This window comes from Argopecten irradians, chromosome 11, assembly GCF_041381155.1.
Source record: "Argopecten irradians isolate NY chromosome 11, Ai_NY, whole genome shotgun sequence".
Lineage (NCBI taxonomy): Eukaryota > Metazoa > Mollusca > Bivalvia > Pectinida > Pectinidae > Argopecten > Argopecten irradians.
This window is the reverse complement of record NC_091144.1, coordinates 33,975,853-33,996,610: the sequence shown is the minus strand read 5'-3', so window position 1 is coordinate 33,996,610 and position 20,758 is coordinate 33,975,853. Positions and strand designations below refer to the sequence as shown.

The window sequence follows — 20,758 nt, the reverse complement described above, 5'->3', positions numbered from 1 at the left end:
CTTTGCCATGCATTGCTCATTCCAGTTGTCAATTTTCATTCGTCGGTGATTTTGTTTTCGTAAAAGTAAATCATTGTGACCTAGTTTCTCTATATTACGGTTCAACGTGATGTGTTGACCAAATATTATCGATTTCATAAAAGTAATTCAGGTTGACTCAAGTTTTCATAATTCAAGTGCATCACCCGATGTTCATCCTAGGTGAGCTTAAATGTATACCCTAAATGTATTTTTGCTGAATTTACCCCTCTCCAGTTTGTACAATGAGGGATTTGTGCAATTATAATCATTACTCCGTAAACAATATGCAGAAATCCCTATTTTAGTTACATTTTTTGTTTGATATTTCAAGACCTTCACGTCTTCAACATTTTTACATAAACATAATAATAAAATACATGAATTTATGTAATTTGTAAATGGACAATACACAAACGTTGATATAAAAGTTTATTTCACCGAGAAAAGTTTAATGCAAAACATGTATTCAAACTCAGCAATAACGTACCGTAATGTTTCATAGTGTCATTCAATGCAAATCCTGATACAACAGATAAAAAAATGATTGTATTTGAGCAATTGATTCATATGAAACTAAATTATGATTACACAAGAAATACAAACCCCGCGGAAATGTAGAGAGGCATTCTTGAACATATTCCCTGCCATTATACAAAGTTGACACTTATTAATAGAGCATTTGGAGAAAAATCACCAACTTACAGTAAACATTTTGCAACTGCCAATTTTTTTTATTAGAACTCGAGGAGCCAGTGTTAATATATAGGTACAAGATAACAGCTCGGCTTTTAAAACACCTTATACTTATTTATAATTACTGAAACAATTACACAAGTATATCGTAATGAAAATATAAATAAAAAATAATAGAAATGGATAAATGGATAAACAAGTGATACATTTTTAATTTGACTTCAATTTTTCAATCAAAGAAAGTTTTCATATAGATTAGTTTTGAATTTTGTCAAAGTTATTAGCTAATAAAGATATACTGATTCATGGGATATACACAGTTATATTGATTCACAAAACATGATATGGATATAAAAAACGTATTATGGCAAACGTACCCGTCATAAAAAGAACCTGAAATTATCTACCAGTCGTCATTTCTTTGCTAATATCCATCTACAATTGTAATAAAAATAATCTCATATGATTGGCTAAGAGGTTTGCATTCAATTACTGTCAAACTCAGTTATGTCAATATCTCGAAATAATTTTTAAAGCCAGAAAGATCTCTTTGTTTGTGAAGCTCTGTATAAGGATTGGCTCCTAAAAGATCTCTTTAACTGTGAAACTCTGTTTAAGGATTAGCTCCTAAAGGATCTCTTTGTTTCTGAAGCTTTATATAGGAATTAGCTGCTAAAGGATAACTTTGTTTCTGAAGCTCTGTATAAGGATTAGCTCCTAAAGGATCTCTTTGTTACTGAAGCTCTATATAAGAATTAGCTGCTAAAGGATCTCTTTGTTTCTGAGGCTCTGTATAAGGATTAGCTCCTAAAGGATCTCTTTGTTTGTGGAGCTCTGTTTAAGGATTGGCTCCTAAAAGATCTCTTTAACTGTGAAACTCTGTATAAGGATTAGCTCCTAAAGGATCTCTTTGTTTCTGAAGCTCTGTATAAGGACTAGCTCCTAAAGGATCTCTTTGTTACTGAAGCTTTATATAAGAATTAGCTCCTAAAGGATCTCTTTGTTTCTGAAGCTCTGTATAAGGACTAGCTCCTAAAGGATCTCTTTGTTTCTGAAGCTCTGTATAAGGACTAGCTCCTAAAGGATCTCTTTGTTTCTGAAGCTCTTGTATAAGGATTGGCTCCTAAAAGATCTCTTTAACTGTGAAACTCTGTTTAAGGATTAGCTCCTAAAGGATCTCTTTGTTTCTGAAGCTTTATATAGGAATTAGCTGCTAAAGGATAACTTTGTTTCTGGGGCTTTATATAGGAATTAGCTGCTAAAGGATAACTTTGTTTCTGGGGCTCTGTATAAGGAGTATTTAATGTAGGAATCTGTCTTTTCATAAGCGTATGGAATGCCAAATATTTCATTAATGTCACCGGTAATATGTCAGTTCCGTGCAGATGCAACTGAACGATGTCATGCATTTGTTGTTCCATTTAATAATCCATTCTCTAAATCATCTTCTTTGTTGTTTATGAATTCCTCTGTGGAAGTATGTTCTTTTATCGCTGGTTTTGTGTCAATAAATGACTCGTCTGGATTGTTTTTGCCGATCCCACAATGCACTTTTAAAATGGCGTTATCTTCCTCTATGGTGATTTCCTCGTCGTCGTGAGCAAATGAATGGGCTGTCTTACCGAAGCAGGCTATGGCCAGTCCTAGAATAGCAGCCAGCGTAATGCAGAACCCTGTAACGGACCATTATTGGTATTTAACAATCTATCAATGTATTAAGTTTTGTAATGTATTATCACAACTGCTGGATATAATTAAAGTTTTCATTCTCATATTTTTCTTAGTATTAACATACTGTACACGGACCAACAAACTAAATTATTTTACATAGACTACAGTGTTAAAGTTTGTTAAAATGTAATGTATTATTAAAACAGCTGATTATTAGTTAGCTCTTGTGATATATAATTAAAGTCTATGTTATCCTATAACACTTGATAGAAAAATGGGTCCTTCAGCTAAAACTCCAACGAAGGTAGCAATTTTGAAATAAAGTGCATTTTGCACTAAAAAAATCCTGACCTGCTTTTTAAATTGATATTTGAAGATTAATTTCAATCTGAATACCTTCCAATTCATATCATTGCTATCTTGGAATAATTACCTTTCAGAAAACATGTTCACTTTTAACATTCATGATTAACCAGCCGAGTCAAAATTTTATTCTGGACTTAATCTCAAAACATTTCGAAGATCGTTTTTTTTCCATTTAGTTAGTTGTTCCTTATCAACAGTAGTAGACATATATTTAAATCTCTTCTCGAACAAGAAACTGCGCCGAGAAAAAAATTGTTCTCCAATTACACTATTGTCGTAATTTATACTTTACTTGCTGCACGGCCTATAATTCACACCTATATAAGAAAACATAGGAGACAAGCAATAAATGTCACCACAATTTTACCAGAAAGCTCTAATATCCTCTCATGCATGTTGAACCGTAATGGTTAATAAAATATAAATGACAGAAGATAAAACCGCTGTCCTATTAAAATACCTTACCAGCTAGAATAAAAGAGTATTCGTACGATCCACCATTGTCAACGATAGCACCTGTGAATAAAGATACAGACTGATGAGAACTTAACATCGGATCGGTGTAATCTTCCTCCGAATTAGATATAAAGATTACACAAAATAGAGACTAGCTGGGATTTAGAAACAATAAAGTTCATCAAACATAATTATTACGAACGATTAATTAGCAAAATAGTATTTATTTGTGTAGTTTATCTCAAAAAATTGTTATATTTGCAAAACTTGCAAAGAAAAACTCATATTTACAAGACAAATCATTTTCGGAATTAGAATGTGGAGAAGCGTTTAGTTGACTATTTTTGTTGAACGATTTTTCTTTTCGTTTTTTATATTGAACAAAACATCACAGATTTCATTGAGATAACAACGAGTGATCTACCAGTATACACATACATGATTATATAGTGATATCCGGAATTACAAAATCCTTCGCGTCAAAATCGTTTTAAAACATGGTGCAGATACATTTTATGAAGTAAAAATAAATTCTAGCCGATTTTCACTTTTCCTGCTCATGGAATGTTATCCTTTGCTATGTAATTTACGTGTTAATATTCGTAGCCAAGCCATTGTTCTACGAATGAGCAAAAATGTCTTCCTCGACCTGATGAAGTGGGCATCCCTCGATGTGACGCCACAATTAATGAATACTTTAAACCGACTTAATTTCTCGGAGACATAATTCCGCCGAGATCTAATTTTGCGGTGATCTAATTTCGCGGAGATGTAATGTCGTGGAAACTAAATTTCGCAGAGCTTTAATTTTGCGGAGACTTAATATTTTTGAGATTTAATTTTGCGGAGATCTAATTTTGCGTTTCCATGTCTAACGATTTTACAGCGAGATTATTCCGCAATTATGTGTACCGTATTTGTGCTCAGGGCATTTTCGCATTTAATTTAATTAAATTTCGCGGTTCCTAATCACCCGTTAATTACGCAAAACTCAGTGACTCGCGAACATAAGATTGTTTACAGCATCCAACAAACATATAAAGAAATACTGTTCTTACCTGCTAGGGGTGGTCCTATTACTGAGCCAACGCCTGAAAAGAACATGCATATCCCAAAGCCTGTGGCCAACTCCTCGATCCCGACTAGTTGGATTATTAGTGTATTGATTATGGAATAACAACATCCGGAATATAATCCCAAAAACACAGCATACGCGAACTGTCCTCCATAGGAATAGGCATACATAGGGAACAGCAGGGTCGAGAGACCTAAAAGTCCGAATGTTCCGAAATACATCACATTTTCATTTATACTTTCTGAGTTTGCTGCCAATCCAGTCAATACTCGGGATACACAATTGCACAGACCACTTATAGCCATCAGGAAAGAAGCGTTGAGAGGCGTGGAGCCCATTTCTATTGTATAACGGGGAAAATGTACATACACAAGATAAATTCCTGTACAGGCAAAGAACATACTAAGACAAAAGCATAACAACGACAACTCTCTTAAAATGGCAAAGGAATGAAAAATAGTTCGTAATATAGCAAATCTATTTGTTGATTTTTTGTTGATTGACTTTTGGCGTCGCTTTTGTTTTCGCTCCGACTCTAGCTCCGAAGGAAAGAATAGGCAGCCGAACAGAGCCTGATGTAAGGCGATGCCGGCTATGATAAAGAACATGCCACTGTTGCCATACGTTTCCCTAGCTGCTTCTACCGCCGGAGCCAGGACGAATGTTCCTACGCCACAGCCCGATACTGCTACTCCGCTGGCTATGTTCCTCTTGTAGTGGAAGTTGAAACCAAGAACAACTACTGAGGCTGCATAGGTCAAACCTCCGCCAAGACCTGCAAATGTAAACAATAGTTTGACAAAACAAGGAAAGACATGTTTTACGAAGATGAAGTTGACATTGTACATGAAGTCCTCTCTTTAAGAGTAAAAAAAATTGAATCATTTTCATTTGCATATCGGTACGTGTAAGAGAGCACTGAAATTAACAAAATGGTTATTTGTCAGTTTTTAATTAAAAGTTACATCTAAATATATTCAATCAATTATATATGTGCATGCATATTCAATTTTTGTAGAACTATTTAAAATAACAGCATGTTAAATAGTGAATGAATAGCGATATATACAGTAATATGCACATTTTTACAACAAAATCGTAATACCAAATCACCATAGAATAACAATTATACATAATGATGGATCAATATGTTATATTTCCTGTCTGTGTGATGATTAAGTTATTTGATAACAAAAGAAGTTGTTAGGATTAATGCGTTAATTATAGCAATAATATGATTTGTGAGATAAAAAAGGTGTTAGAGAAATGCAATCATTTGAATCTAGGTCAACAAACTAGACCATTTTAGTTAAAAAATTAGAAAAAGTAAAAAAAAAAAAAAAAAAAAAAAACCATTTCTTTTATTTCAGCTTAAGGTTCTGGAAGCAATTGTGCCCTGAACCGTATTTACCAAAACATGTGCATGAAGATAATGGGCCACTCAACCTACCATAACATTCTGTGAATGAAGATTATGACCCCTGAACCTTAACCTTAACATTCTATGAATGAAGATAATGACCCCTGAGCCTTAATCCTAACATTCTGTGAATGAAGATAATATATTATTTTAATTCCGAATCACCATCGATGCTCCAATACACGTACAGTACATATTTTTGCGTGCGATTACATTTCGCCGCAAAAATAAGTTCATCTGCAGTATTACTTACCTACAGTATCTTAGAAAATGTCATAGCAAAAATCATATCTATAAATTACAAAGTCTGATATCGCCGAGACATGAATAGAATTCACAGTAAACCAAATCAGGTTAGAATACACTGAATCATTTTCAATATGCGTAGTCAAGGGAAACAACTCCGAATAATATATTCACTAGGTGGCGTTATCACCACCTAGCGTTAGTGTTTTGCTGACCTCGAAATATTTCTGAATCTACTAAACACCATGATAAAGAATTTTAACCAATAATGGTGCTGTCATCATGCTCTAAACAGTCACCAGCAAATAATAATGATAAAAAACATTCGAACAATATCGCACAGCCGGTCATTTTTGTGATAAAAAAAGACTTCGCAATTTTGAGAAAAAACGAGAGAATGAGATCTCAAAGAATTAGAATATATTAGGCTATTTTTATTTACACAATACTTAAATACGCAACACACCACAAAAATTACCGACTATACGATATTTGGCTTTGGATTTACTATGACATTTTCCAAAATTCTGGGCATTCGATAATGATTCTAGATCAGAGCGATAACAACTGCAACCTACCTTTTATAGGTATATTATATACTTGTACGATATTGCGATGTGCTTTAAAGATCATAGGGGAGACACAGATTTTATAGAAGGTGCATGGGAAGTGTGTAAAATACCCCCGATTCCTCCGAAAAAAACGATCACCCAGTCCAGGGAAGGAAGAACAGCGCAGGTTACGAACCCTCCACACATAATGATGGCCCCGATAAACATGGTGACACGACAGCTGTACCGGTTGATCAGGGCACTGGCCAGTACACCTATAACATAGTAAAACATGGCCATTAAATGTTTCATAGAAAAATCATCGACCTTCGGTTACTACCTCTGTCCCACAAAGGTTCCAAACTTGAAAACCAGAGATAGGGCATGGAGGTACTAGGTACATCATATAGCCACTGGATAAAAAAGGGAATTACATTTATTAATAGAAATATCGAAGTATCAGTTGCCGAAACATAGATATCTTTTCTCCGAAATTATTTGAAATCCCGCCAGAAAACAGAACAAATTAGATAAAGATAATCCAAAGCCGACATAACATAAACAATACTCATCATTTGAACAATAATTGGTGTTTAATCGTGTATGTATAAGTCTAATATAATATAAAATAATTTGTTTTGCTTTTGGTGGATGTGCAATAAGTACTTCATTTCATATAGGGCATATAGCCGCAGATTTTTTTTTTTGCGGGACGCAATTAATCATTTTTAATATCTTAGAAGGAAAATAAGAAGCGCAAATTTTTCAATGGTGGTAATGGTGTAAAGTAAGTAACTTTTGTAACTGGAAATAATACCAATTCGTCTGCTCCTGTGTTTGATAGAGAAAAAATACCATTTATCTGTAATATAAATTAATTACACTGCTAATGACTTTACTAATTAGATATAATCACCAAGCTGATATCTTATTCAGCTCTGGTAATATAAATTGAACGTCTTAATGGAAAATATTAGCATTCATAGTAATGAACCAATTATTTAAAATGATTTCATAGATACAACTATATCGACCTTCTCTTTTTTTCTCTTTAACTGCCTCCAGTTTTAGTATGATATAGTCCAGAGGTGGATATAACGACAGTGATAGTAACCCCTTGACTATTGAGGTTGGGTTGTTATGATACTGACCTGTCAACGACACCATTCCCAGATATAGACCAGAAGCCCAGGCTGTTTTACCCACGTCTTCATCGAACTTTTCCAAAATGGCGTTATGTATAACCCCGACGGCGTATAGGAAACATCCGGACACCATGTGTGCTCCGAACGATCCAATCATCACGGCCCAGGACCAGCCTGTGTCCGCCACGGAAAGCCGACGTTCCCGCATCCTCCTAAAACAGAACTCACCTATTAGTATACCCTATATACCTGATTTAGGTATTTATTAAGCAATGCTTCCTGGTCTTCTAATCTACAATCTGAACATAATTATAATTGCGCAATACGCATTGAAAAAATGAAAAATCTTGAGCATATTCAGTTCTTCCACATTATAAGGTCCTTATATAGTAATGCTATTCCAACATGACAGATACTTTTACATACTGAAAAGCAGCGTATTTATACTGAGGAATTTATGTATCAAATATCTCATATGTAGTTGGATGACATATTTTTTGCGAATCGCAAAATTCAATTGCATGCGAAACCCATCACCTACACTCAACTACGATCCGTTTATACGTAGTATGGGCTGATTGCGTTGGTAACCGAAGATGGCGACAATAGGTTAGGCTACAGCCGTCGAACAAAACAAAAAGGACCACAAATATAATTTATACATAGATACATGTGCACATTACTTAGCGAAAACTCCATTATTTTTTTCATTCATTGTCAAGAGGTTTTAAAAAATGAATAAATAAATAAATAAATAGCTCGAGAGGAAGTCTCAATCACTTCAACATTCAATCTGAAGTTATCCCATTAGTGAAACCTAAACATATTTTGAGATTTCCCCTGGTGGTATTTCCTCTTCCACAAAGTCGCACACCAGTTAAGATTAAAATCTGAAGTTGACAAAACCACACATTGCGACAGGTAGCAGTATATTCGTGTATGCAAGACGTAAGGTTATTTTTCATTCTTTTCAGGGCTGAAATTGTGATACAAGTTAGCATGCATACCTCTAGAGCGTAGATTACCTTGTTGTTTATTACCTCACGAAGACGTGGGGATTATGTAATCTTGTACAAGGTGACATTTTATAATTGTTATATATTGGTGTGTCTAAACCTTTGCGTTTATAAAATTTAAGAAGGTGTTTAAACGTAAAACTTTTGCTCGTTGCAGGTAAACTGTGTTAGATGTCTCTGGAAAACAACTAATTAACGTAGCCCTAGTTTGCGATAAAAAAAAACAACAACAAAAAAAAGAGAAATTTTATCTTTTGTCGTTTATAAGGAACAATGCCATTTGTTTAGTCATTGTTTTTATATTATTACCATCCTTTTAGTTTTCTTTCCCTTCCTATTAAAAAATGCAATACACATGTATTTATTTTGTATATCCACAAACTTATCAAACCATTAGTTATAATTAACTTCCTGTTAATATAACTTAAATCGTTTCTTTTTCATTCAATTCTTACATTGAAGAAAAATTATTGTGGAAGACATGAGTAAGGTAGATGAAAGTGGTGAGTGAATGTACATCATAATGGTAGTAGTGCGGACTTGTATGTATGGTTGATAATTTAGAGTTGAGGATGCCATGGTAACAGTGAGAATCATAATAAGGAAATAATTGTGCAATGTGTATTGCATATGAATATCTGAATACAAAAAGGTTATAAAAATGTAAAAATAAAGTATTACCACAAACCTAACGAAAAAGTTATAAATGATAATGTGTAACAAATATATATCGAAATATGTGAGAAAAAATAAGTTATAGCTTTAATTTTAGACTGGACACCAGACCCTAAGTTGTTTATACGACTTTCGTAGCAGAGGTCTTTACTAGACTAACTCCCTCTAGTTTGATCCTAGAATCAGACCTGTAGTAGAAACAAAAATAATCAAGCCAAATTTCAGTGATTTTTTTCTAATATTCTAGATACTAGTGGCCACTGGACTTAACGTTAATTGTGCCGTATTTTTATGTTAACGAATCAAAAAGAAGTTATAATATGTTATCCACCACCAAAAGTTATCAACATTATGAAAATTACAAGACTAACAGTTCTTTCAAAAATCATGATATTTACATCTACTAAGCAAATAAACGAGCACACGTTGTCAAAACAAGAAGACAAGCAGGGATCCGGATCTACAATCATATTTAACATGTTTATATTGAATTTAAACTTATTGCTTAGTGACTTCTGAGACATATTTTCTTATAAACATAAATAAAACATCAAAATCAAGATTTTTACAGTGTCTAAATTGTGTAATTTTACAGATGTTTATAGAGAATGGTACATGTTTGTCGGTTTCTTTGATTGATTTTTACAGCTTAAGTCATCGATACTTATGGACTACAAACTATAAATGAAGAAAAAACAGCATGTCAAAAATTTTGCTCAGTTAAGACGCATAACTTTAACTTATTCAGAGTCCATTATCTTTGTAAACAATATCGAAGTGACCATTGTAAATACTATTATACAAATCAATACCAAGGAAATTTGAAAAAAAAAATTTGACTAGGCGTGCAATATATTTATGTAAATTTCATATTTTGATATTACATATTATGGATTCCTAAGCAGTTTTATTGATATTTTACTTCTATTATATTGACTCTGTCTTGCTTGTTTTTATATCGAGAAAATTTAGCTTGTTTCTTGTTTACTATTTGGTAACAAAAGAAAAAAATAATGTTCAAATATGCCATAAAATAATATACAGTAATATAAAAAAATCTCTATGTAATCGCCATGGTCGAAAACCCACAAACGTAGAGCGGTGACTCGTTGGTTTACGACGATGTGTAATGGAAACAGAATTCAAGTTTTGCTATTTGGATTGTAAATTCTTTGTACTTTAAAATGATAAAAGTGGTAATAGGAAGGACTTACCAGTAATTTGTCTAAGAACACACGAATCAATACCAGGTCAATATTACTCCCAATATCAATATTACAATCCAAAACGGTATATGTGTGCCTAAATAACCAGTTAGACTAGATCCACATACATGTATGTAGTGTATCGGGCAGGATTAGACTCAGGTCGGACCATAGTATAGCCTTTATTATGGAAGGCCAGTCGTGACAGGCAATCGTTTGATTTGTTAAAATTACAGTCTCCACCATAATTTATTTCATAATACAAATACATAACAACCATTAGATTTGTATACTTATCTACAGCAGGAGCATATCTACGTATACATTTATATACACTGTATGCATGGTTAATGGTGTTGGGATATTATTTCACTAATATGATTTTGATACCAGTGTAATTCATGGGTGGATTACTAGCAGGTGTTGATATTAACAGTAATAAGACCGAACGCGATATCTTTCTTAACATTTGTTCAATTTCATTCGTAAATATTTAAATTCGCGGAAGGAAATCAACTTAATCGCAAATCAAGCGACTCTCAATTCTTCTCGAAAAACAACTATATACATGTAGTATATATATGTGTAAAGTTCCAGACAATAGCCGACCATATTGCTCTACCATACGTTATATAGGACAAAAGAATCGTTAAACATGTGGTTTAAAATTGAACTGTGTGTATGTGTGGGTGTGTATGTGTGATCCATGACTGAAAACTACACTTTAACTCCTAGGTATTATTTAAACAATAATCTTTTAATAGTAAGAGATAAAATCATTTGAATAGTGACAAAACACTGATGTACCAAGGCTTTGTGTTAAAGAAATGTCCACAACCTCATTGCACAGAGCTAGTTAAAACACATTCATTATTTACTAATTAGGCTACGCTTGACTGACATGACAACCAGAACGGAGGACAATAACGATAACTACACAAAAGAAATTACAGTATTTTTGTGTAAGTTAAAGTTTTATCTACGTTGTTTTTACATGGTCACTTTAACAGCAAGCGTATATATTCATGATATATACTAATTATCATTATGTGCTCTATGCTATATGTACGGTATCTATTCACTTAACAATGAAAAGGGTACCCTTTATCATAAGACATTGAAACTAGACTGTAAGGTACTGTTAACGGTTAAAATTTGAACTATTCTATGTGTAAGTCGATAGTGTATATAATTAGTACTATATTGACTAAATGGTGGCTTGAATGCTATTCTTCAGACATTTCACCACTTCTGGGTCATGATGCCTGAGTAACTATTATGTCCGATAATCTACATGTACCAGAAATAGTATAGACATATATGCTTCGTGCTATGGATAATATACAATTATGGACTTCTGTGTTGGTTAATATGATATGATATGAACTGGAAAGAAAGGCGGAGTCGATCGAGGTCAAGGTGGGATTTTTTCCAGTTCATATAACATCATATTAACCAGCACAAAAGTCCATAATTGTATAATATGCCACCCTATAAGTGCCATAGATTATATCATTATATCTCTATCCATCTTTTCTAGAGAAATTGAGGTTGATAACAACTAACATCAAAGTCGTTGAGCCAGTGGCACTTACAAATCCGATCGAGAGCAATCTTTGTAGAACAGATTCTTTGGTTTTCTTCATCGCCAAATTATCCAGCATTTTAAGAAACCTTTTATCATACAAAATTTACAAAAATGCAAAATGTTCAATTAACGTTATCTGTGGCCATAACTGGGAAATATTTGACATGGTGCTTTTTATTCAGTTGCAAACCATCAAAATTATTTAAATTTACCAACAAACATTTATGATACCTTATAACACATAATTTATGCACTGTAGATTTCTTGATTTTTATGCCTTATGTATGCCTTATGGACACATACCTGAGAAATCAGTTTAACATTACTAATAAACACTGCGAAAACGTGAAATGAGGCTGTAGACCACAATTTGGCTTCATGATCTGACCATATGTACTCATTTCGCTTCACTGTAGATGTAAATACAATGAATTTCGGCAGTAATGCCAGAATCATTTCCAGCTCTTATTTGTGCTTGTAAAAATGAAACCTATGCATACCAAAGACATAGATAAGTTAAATCTCTGCGTACTAAGTATTGAAATTCTCCAAATTTAGTAATTGTATGTGTTGAATTAAATACATGTATTACAAACTCTCCTTGAGTCTTGAGTATGAATATTATTGTAAAATATAATTATGACACAACATTAAATAGCAAATACATTATGTATATTGCATTTTGAAGATTTTTTTATGGTAGCATTATTCCAGATTATTGATATGTTGTCGCCTCTAATATTATCTATCCTTGTTACCTTCTAGAATCACCGACAGATACAACTTTGAAGCACAGACGTTTTTTCCGAATGTATTAGATATCGCCTATATCATTTTCTACAAACCACTGTGGACAACTATATTAACAGTCATTATCTTACACAAGTTAAAAGCCTTACTGAAAACATTTATTCAAGAATTGTGATTCAATATGCTTCTCACCTACAGCGAACCGATAATGTATTATTCAGTTCAGTGGTTTTCTTTCAGCTTGCTTAGTATTCCAGAACACGTTTTTCATTACATTTTTTAATCAACATCGCAAGCATCATAATGTCGTCACTTCAATTGATGTTATCGGTATTCGGCGGTATCTAAGTTTCTAATAATATTAACACCGGCATTCAGCGTTATTACCTTAAAAAAAAATCTGTCGCTTAAAATGAAATATATTTGCACTATATTGTTACTGTCAATTCAGAATACGTCAATGTTCTATTGCACATGCATGTTTTATATTGGTCTTGCATCAGACCCAGTAATCCCAACGGTAATTTGTGTAACATGTCCTGCACTACCAGCGAGTACGCCGATAAGTAAAGGAAGGAAACTACATACACATGCATACATGGCCGAAAACATTTATAAACGGGAAAAATTCCCAATATCGTTGTATTGTAGACATGTTTTGGTACTCTCAAGTACATACTTAGTGTTACTTAGTGATAGCCGATGCCGTTAATTACGAACAGTGGTGATATTATTTTGAATTAAGGCATAACAAATAACAATGATTTTATAAAAGTCTTAATCTTTACTGATGAATTAATTAGAGAGAGTGGGCAATGTTGTCGATACTGAATTAACGTTAACCGTCGAAGTATTCCCAAGAATTCCTATCTCTGAATGATTTACGACAGATTTTTGTGTTATTTACTGGTGTGTAAACTGCGTTTTTGGACAGATATGTTAATGACGCATCTCTCATTTTTTTCTCCAAATTTTATGATTGTTGCTAGTGATGTGACGTCATTAACAATGGCGGCATCATCCGTTTCAAAAAAACATTCTGAAGAGCCGTCTATATACGTACAAAATGTGTCGAGTTTTCTTTATTGTATATACATTTTTGCGCCTGTAAGAAGCATTTGAAGTTTATTATCATTACAATATACTATATATAGTAAAATGAAATATGTATACACTGACCATTGAAGTCACACTATTCGTATCTAGCAGCAAAAAGTCAAGTTAGAATCGACCCCGATATTGTTAGTATTTATAGATGTAGTTAGAATTAAGTTATATCAAAGAATATTGATATTGATTCTCAATAACTTAAGTACAGCAGTTTGTTCAAGGTCGATGCTTCTAAAAATACTTTCATTTTAAACTGGTCGCAATAGAAGTTATGATCGTTGCCGAACGGAAGTCTGATAGTTCATGACCCGTTCTCGGAAGAGTTCGGAAAGACGTCAAATAGTTATGGTAGTCACATGTTGTTCTCGGTGTTCCAAAGTGGGACCAACTTAGCCATGTTAAATATCTCTTTTGATTTTTTTTTTTTTAAGTTTTCCTAATCTTTTTGCCAATGCAGTAAAAAAATTTTATTAGGAACAACTCAAACCGCCCTTACGGTCGTGTGTTTACCTTATTAGATGCATGTTCTTGTCTAAAAATAATTTCATCAACTCCTCAGTGGTTATGTATTGCATTTGTTTAACTGCGTGACTTTAGCTCGAGTACGGGTACATTTGTCAATATTTCTTGTTATATGTTTCATAAGGAATGTAGAACAATACATTTATGTCATATTTTGCTTCATGGTTATGTAACAGAATAAACCTCACTGAATTGTACCTTCAATAAACCAAAATTAATCGTATATTACGGTGGATGTTGTCCATGATGACGTATCGTAATTAAAAATTATATCAATACCACATGTTGTAGGATTATAACATGTAAAATGATGTAGGAAAATGAATGCCCACGAAATAGGGTCATCGAATATTGGACGGATTTACCTCTGTATATTCATCTGTATACCATATGTGCTTGAGTAGTGGCCCGGCAAGTTAAGTGTCAATGCTCGATCTAGTCCACAGTATATACATAACGTCAATAGGAGGTAAGAACCAATTGATACTCAATGTGACCTTACTATGATCTGTATTTGTATTTGTTGAAAGGACTATTTCAGAATGTAAATACTAATTGTACTGAAACGTATTGGAAAGGTCAGTCTTAAAGGGACTGATTTAGAGCTATAGACATACGAACTATCAGTGTGTCTGAAAATCTAGATCATAAATGGTTTAAAATGTATAAGTTTAAAAATAAATTTATATATGGTATGACCGTCCTTTTTATCAACACATTGTAATTCTAATAGTCGGTTCGTATTGATAGAAGTTAAATTTTAGATAAACAAGATTATTTTATCGTATGAATCGTAGTGGTCAGTTTATGAAACATCCTAATATTTTGATATTTTGCGATTATCGGCCTTAGAGAATATACGCTTTGTGCAAAACTATACAGCACTCATTGACCAACATTACAGCTTCGTTACTTAGACATACACAAATAACGGCTGTTAGATAAAATGTAAACTAACACAGATGTATTATTGATATTCCTTTGATGTCAACTCATAATTTACCCCTGCAATTTCACAATGGAATGTTCCAGACTTTGATCTAGAATAGTCCAAGTTAGTCTCTAGGAGTCAGAGAGTAAATAAGCTGGTTACTGTATATTTGTTCAAGATTAAGAAAGTGTATATAAGACTTCCAATTAGGGGACCTGAACCATAGATTTACAGTTCCATAAAAAATTGTATCGTTTTAACTCGTCATATTTAAGGACTTGCACGTAGTCAAGGTTTCAGAATGAAATCGGATATCTATAAAAGCAATGATCGGGGCAGCTAATAACATGTACAGCAAACACAAAACAGCAGGAAACGCTATAAAACAAAATAAAATAAAAAAGAGTTGTTATTAACTAATCATATTATTAGCCAAACGTCGTCACTGTCAACGGGTGCATGCCTACAGCCTTTACAATGTTATTGGAATATAAAAACATAGACATAAGATATGTTTCAAGATAGCAGAGAGTACGAGAGACAACAGAAACGTGTGTGAAAACAAAGATTCATTCAGCTCTAGTGTTGAGAGACTGAGAAGAACATCGCTGTATAAATTTGTAAAAGCTTATAAGAGTATTCAATGCTTAAATTTGAAAAAAAATGAAGGAAGAATAGAAGAAAAAAGAAAGAAGAGAGAAAGAAAAGAAAGAAAGAAGACATAGAAAACTAAAAAAAGTAAAAAGAATTTCTATGATAATTATTCTACAATATTCAGTTTTGGTAGTATATATCAATATTTTAACATGGGATACGCTTAAGATAACTGGAGGAGATGGGGTATGTATCATTGACATTTATTGCTAGTTAAAATTCATCTGGTTCATGCAATTGTTGATAAATAACGCAATGTCATCATATCTTGTATATAAATACAAATATATTTGTTGTGGAATATGTTGATAATATTTAGTAAACATGACAGAGAAACATGTGGTTATGTATGACGATCAGGTGAAGGTAACATTTTATACAGGGCCGTATTTAACAACAAATGATATGAACGTATATCAGTTCATAGAAATGGCACAGTTCATATAGTACTTTTAAAAGAATTTGAAACCAATCTATATTAGCGTATATAATCTAAATTTGGACGGTTAAACATCTTTTAGAATTGTAATTATGATTTGAACCCAATCTATAATAAAGCACATAATCCATTTTTTGGACAGTCAATCATTTTATGCATTTGTAATTATGAATTATCTTATGCAATGATGAATATATGACAAGGACAAATTTAATTAAAACTTTTGCCTTATCATCAATAATCGTTATATATTCACGGGCAAAATATTCGTAGATTTTACAATTTTGATTTGATTGGAGAAAATAAAATTTCAATTAAATAGAATTTAGCAATATGTTTGCTATAAGACCACATATGATTTAACAATTTCGTATTTTTCAAACATCATTTTTACGAATTCCATAACGCCCCACATGAAATGGCGAAAATATACCAGCAAAAAATATGGGCTACTCAATATAACATTTGTGCCAGTATTACATGAATAGCAGCTGTATCAAAGTGAAGTATGCGTGTAGTGGGTAATAAACAGTTGTTGGTAACCTTTGATGCTAATGCTATGCGTCCTTAATGCTAATAACAAACAGAGCTATATGTAGAATTGAGATGAGAATGTACAACAAGCAAAACATTAAACACTGCATTAAACTCTACTTTGTCATTGCTCTGTGTCACATATGTACATTGTAGAAGATACCATCTTCTTAAAACTTAAACTCTCCTTGATGTTACATATGAATCTTAAACAGCTTTGAAAGTTAGAAAATGACAAAAACACCAAGCCATAAGCTGCCATAAAACACCGATGAGTTAATTATAAAATTATTTCGCATCTTTTAAGCGACATTGCCGGTTAGTTCAAAATTGGTAATAAATATATATTTGAAAACTGAATATAGTGTCATATTTGAGTGTATGTTTAAGTGGATTTTCGGAAACTCACGGATGGTCTCGCTTCGCATACCCCATATACAGTGTGGCTTTTCGACAATGTTGTATAGGAAATATATCATATTAATGCATAATAAAAATACAATCCAGAAAAAATGTCGCCCAAGAAAAAAAGTAAAACTTCTTTTAAAAAAATCCAACGCTTACATCTAAAATCGAGATTGGACTTAATTTTAATTTAAATATAATAGATTCATTTTTTTCTTATTTGTTAAATAGTTATTCCATTTTTTTCATCCAATAGTAATTCAATATGATATCCAATATATCCACTACACAGTTTTCTTAAGTCGATACCATATCTCCGTTTGTAATGTACACCCAAGTAATTGTTCGCTGTAATGGAGCCTAAACTGCAGGTGTTTCAAGTAAGTTCGGGTGATAACATGATTTCATACATGGGTGAACATAGAGAAGTCAAAGATATAAAAGTTATCCCACAATATGCAGGTCAGTGCTCTCCATCAAAATAGTTATTCGTCAGGATTTAAAATAAAGACACAAAAAATAATTGTTGTTATAGTTTCTAATTGGCAATAAGAAGGAAACGGGAGATATAATTTACACTATTCAAGATAAACTTTCGAGAAATGTAATCGATTCTAACACACGTCTATTTCATCAATGATAAGGGTATATTTGTATATGCGCATATAGATATATGTAAGAAAGACATTAAAATCACTAGAATAGTAATATTACATGTGAATATCGCGGATGATATACAAATGATGAAAAATTATGATATTTTTCATGCTTTGTTCATTATTGTAACAACTTACTTTCTATCAATGGTTCTGTAGGATGTCCAAGGACGTTGACATCTCATTCAATAACAACATGCCCGTGGAAAACGTAAACAGTATTATGTGTACTGACACCAATACACAGCAAAAAAACAACCACAACAAAAACATCACACGTACACTCACCTTTGTTTACGTTTCAGCCTCCCACTGATTCCTGAGTAAATGTATATGATGTTATTTTTCAATGGTATCAAATAATTTTACCGATAGAAAACAAGTATATTCCTCCACAGAATCTATCTTCAGCCTCCCCAGCCTCATCTAAAGCCCTAGTAACATTTAGCGATAGGTCGCCATTGCACTATCTCGCTAACCACATTACTTGTGTGTACGCTTACACATGTACACCTACCTACGCACAGTCATCGACCCAGTTCTAATGTATTTTCCGCGTCCATCCATGCATACTGACTGGGATAGAGGCGTAATCATACCGTAACACTTTACACAAATACGCCACAACATTCCAATGTTTTATATGCATGTTAAAAACACCAACACTTAACTCTGAGTCTTTTCACAGTCTGAATGCTTGACTTGTTTTCAGTCTGGCTATTCGTCTATCTAAAGCTGAGATCAATTATGAACGGTTTTGTAAGCTTCAGTTTTCAAATATTTCTGCTTACTACAATTATAAACCAAAAATAAATAAAACAATTGAATGCATTCTCTTTTTCTCAAATACACCTTGATATTAAGAAATAAGTATTTTATTCAAATTAAATAAATAAAACAATTAAATGCATTGTCTTTTTTCAAAGACACATATTGATGTTAAGAAATATACATGTACATTCTATGCAAATACACCAAATCTCGTCTTTGACTTTATGAACAATGTAGAGAACAGACATGAAAATGGTTTGGTCAAGCCGAAGCAATCAGATAATGGAATCGAACAGTATATTATATATTTATAAGTTCACTGACGATACTGTAAGTCCAACCTGCTATAGCTGTACACGATATCGTGGACACAGCAGAAGACTTATTGATCATCTGTTCACATCCTTCAAGTGTTGCTGTCGATAATATCCATCACTGACGTTACATTTCATTTAGTCTGTAGAAAGAGTCGCGTTTATGAAGCAGTCAGCATTAGCAACCTTTACGTTAGGTTATCAACAGAATATCTCCCCTGGTTCCATAATATCGTGTCTTGTCAATGTCCTTACCTGATCAGGTCGTATAATTACTGTAACAGATTATTCGTGGTATGGATATGTTCGCTTTTCTTCAATCTTCGAGAACATACCCAGTGACAAAAGTTAAGCACCACCCCAGATTTTTAAAACAAAGGTTATAATTCTAGCAAATTTACAAAAATGTTTCCATTCAATTGAATCTGTAACTGTCAAACCACACATTTTATCGTATTCTTCACTTTTATTTGGTTTGCAGTATGTACTTCGTGTATCCGTCTGTGTTGTTGAGTGTCTTCAGCAGCATGCTTCAGTGATATAGCACTATAAAAAGGGCAACAGTTCCACTATAAAAGAATACACCTCGTACTGCACACACATTACACACCGCCTGAATGAATGACCTTCCTTATATGACCCTGTATGTTAATAGGATGTTAATTAATCAAAGAAACAAACAAACAAAAAGTCTGGAATTTGACGCAATTCTGAGGATGGAATCCTATGCTCAAGACAGGTCTCTAAAGTTGATTCTTGAAAATATCCGCCATTTGTACAGTAGGACAGTTCTAATGCAATAAGACTTTGACATGGATGATCGAACTGATAATGTTTATGCCGATTGGGTCGAAATGATTCTATTCCGGCGAGACGACTGGCCAAGCAATCACATCAGTCGACTCTTGCTGTATATAATGCTCGACTTAAGTAGGATGTGGCCTGGCATTGTCCTCAGACAGGACGTGTAGTGAAAGCGTGGTTGTCAAAAGGAGAATCCATAAAAATCCTCAAGGACGTCCTCTATGTATGATATCCCATCAAGGTGCCATCAACAATTGCATGTCCAGAATGTTCGAGAAGAAAATCCCAGGCAGTGAATGACTCCCCGCAAAATATGAAGTGTCCAACACTATTTTCTGTTCATGTTCAGCGTTCTTCCGATCTAGATCTCTTCCGTTGGCGTTCACTTACAAAATCGGTAGTACGCGTTTTACAAGTGCAATTAACGTAGAATGCTGGCGTGAAGTACCCCGCAATGGAAAGTCATGTTTTGTGAGAACACATTACGAAGGTCATTCGAAAAGTTAGGTATGTTCCAAATACATACACATAAACATGCACTCTTGAAAACTACTGGGTCCAGCAACAAAATATCCACGAAACTCTAGGGGTTACTACCACTGACGTTATACCCACCCCTGGACTATCTCATAGTAAAACTGGAGGTAACAGAACAGTACATGTAATTTAGTCCTTGGATAGTACATCACAAGAATCGAATAACGGTACACTGTGTTTTTTTGCTTCTTCTTCTGAACTGC

General features: G+C 33.4%; 1 protein-coding gene across 3 annotated transcripts; it reads right to left on the bottom strand.

The window, feature by feature from the left end:
- Positions 1-436: 436 nt before the first annotated feature.
- LOC138335374 (monocarboxylate transporter 4-like) lies at positions 437-18,788 on the bottom strand. Of its 3 annotated transcripts, none has more exons than XM_069284429.1 (6): positions 18,418-18,788; positions 7,651-7,856; positions 6,631-6,774; positions 4,266-5,057; positions 3,217-3,267; positions 437-2,387 (listed from the first exon to the last, which is right to left on the bottom strand). In XM_069284429.1, exons 2-6 carry the CDS (start codon positions 7,850-7,852, stop codon positions 2,116-2,118), a joined length of 1,461 nt encoding a protein of 486 aa, XP_069140530.1. In that variant the 5' UTR covers positions 7,853-7,856; positions 18,418-18,788; the 3' UTR covers positions 437-2,115. The 3 variants fall into 3 exon arrangements, with proteins under 3 accessions (XP_069140530.1, XP_069140531.1, XP_069140532.1); XM_069284430.1 differs by lacking the exon at positions 18,418-18,788 and adding an exon at positions 10,550-10,695; XM_069284431.1 differs by lacking the exons at positions 7,651-7,856; positions 18,418-18,788 and having other exon boundaries at positions 6,527-6,766.
- Positions 18,789-20,758: the final 1,970 nt, after the last annotated feature.